General features: G+C 32.0%; 1 protein-coding gene across 1 annotated transcript in view; it reads right to left on the bottom strand.

Annotated features, from left to right (window-relative positions):
* LOC112211915 (uncharacterized) overlaps nucleotides 1-2072 on the bottom strand; it is a gene marked incomplete at its 5' end in the record, with an annotated part of 215970 nt that overhangs the window by 49694 nt on the left and 164204 nt on the right. The window contains 1 exon segment of the mRNA XM_067052310.1: nucleotides 1453-1578. Within this exon segment, the coding sequence (XP_066908411.1) occupies nucleotides 1453-1578 (126 nt within the window).

Below are 2072 nucleotides of genomic sequence, written 5' to 3'. Positions count from 1 at the left end.
TTTCAGTGCATTTTTTATGAAAAGTTGCTTTTTAATAATCTATATCTCGAGATCTATTGAACGTAAATAGTTCTATTAGAGCTCATATTTAAGTAAATTTACTCTACTTCAAATGATGTTCTATTAGATTTTCTAGTGTTGTTGGTAGTTTTAAAGATATACAGCTCGGAATGGAAAAATTATTTTTTTTTTTAATGTTTTGAAACAGCCGCCACTTTTATATTCCCCCTATCTATACTTGGCAGACTCATCAATTTTGACTATTAATTATACATAGTTTTCATTAAAGTAATCAAAAATTGGGGTGAGGTAACGGGCTTTTTTCTCCTTGGGCTCTTGTACTACAACCCATCCAGCTAACTTTTTTTTTGTTTTTCTTTCGTACCCTTCATTCAAGAGTTATAACAGTAATACTTCATACAAACATAATACAAGAAATTTATTATATATACTTATATAACTATATATTATATATACTACGTCTTTTCCCTTTGTACTTGCCATCCTTCATGGCCTGGCCCTCCCCACCAAGACCCCCGACCTATCACTGCTGAAACATTTGCTTTAAACAGGTAGAGTAGACTTTAAGAAAGTTTAATAGAACAATATTTAAAAAGTGTCTGAAATTGAAAAACAGTATGGGAAATCCAGATTTGGTGAAGGTACTATATTGTTTTTGTAGAGTAGACTAAAGTTAGAATCTTACATAAACGAAGTAACATTGAAAAAATGGCAAAAATTGAAAAACGGTGTGATATAACGGCAAATCGAATTTTGAAAACATTTTGTTCATTAAAGACTGATCAGTAGCGCTCCCCCCTACATCAGTAACAAGAACTTACACAAAGACTTACGAACTCTCTAGTAAAAACAACCATTAAATCATTATATTAACGGTTTCACGACGCACTTCCAACACACACTAACCCTTTAATTCAAGGACTATCAACACTAGACTTAGCAGATACGAGACGACGTTTACGAAGGAGCTGGAATAGGGACCTCTTAAATTGATTTTTAAATTTCAATTTTAATGGAGAGGCATCATTGGATGACCTTAACCTTCATGCCTTCATGACTTTTCTTTCTTTTTTTTTTATTATTATTATTGTTTTTTTTTTCTCTCTCTCTACATTTCATTCGTTGGTTGTAAAAATACTTTTACAGTTGTGAATAAACTAAATAAAGTAAAAAAAAAAAAAAAATTGTTCATTAGGGGTTTTTAATCAACCACACTGTTTTAAATATCCAAGTCAACAAAAACATTATACAAGTGTTAATGTTGTTTGGCAATTTTTATCTTTAGAACGCATCGCATCGTTACTACTTACTTCACTATGTTAGTATTTACGGTGATGCTATTACTATTATTTCCAATAATATAAACATAGTTTTCGAGCTTCTCCTCTCGTTAGTTAATCGATATAGCTGACGAAGTACTAGAGTACGTACCTCCATACACCACTGTTGTCGGTCTCTTTGATCTGATCCGTGAGGTGTGCCAACATGGCCGCGTTAACCGAATTGTACCAGTGCAGGACATCTCTGATGGTGGAGTCTTCGCTGCTGATGTTCTGCCTGAAATCAGAAACAAATCATCTCTATTATTATTTTTCTTTCTCGTTAGGCCTGTGTAAATTTGTATTTAGTACAGAGAGTCCAGAAGTGCTTAAAATTTTTTTAAGATTGTTACCCTAAAAAAAAATGAAATGAAAAATAAATATAAGAAGATGGTCAGAGTTGCGGTCAAAAAAAGAACAAATAGTTTATAACTATTTTAATGACCGACGTTACGCCCCACTTTGCAGGGCTTCATCAGGGCTAAAAAAGATACAAAAAAAACAACTGAGAATATTACAACAATAAGATACAGTGATAAAGTGATAACAAATTACATTTAAATAAAATAATTAAATAATACATATAAATAAAATACATCTTTTTTGTATCTTCTTAGCCCTGATGAAGCCCTGCAAAGTGGGGCGAAACGTCAGACATTAAAATAGCTATAAACTAGTTGTTCTTTTTTTGACCGCAACCTTGACCATCTTCTTATATTTAAATTTTTACGG

This window comes from Halyomorpha halys, unplaced genomic scaffold (genome assembly GCF_000696795.3).
Source record: "Halyomorpha halys isolate HHAL.00 unplaced genomic scaffold, Hhal_1.1 Scaffold44.1, whole genome shotgun sequence".
NCBI lineage: Eukaryota > Metazoa > Arthropoda > Insecta > Hemiptera > Pentatomidae > Halyomorpha > Halyomorpha halys.
This window is presented reverse-complemented; position numbering and strand designations above follow the sequence as displayed.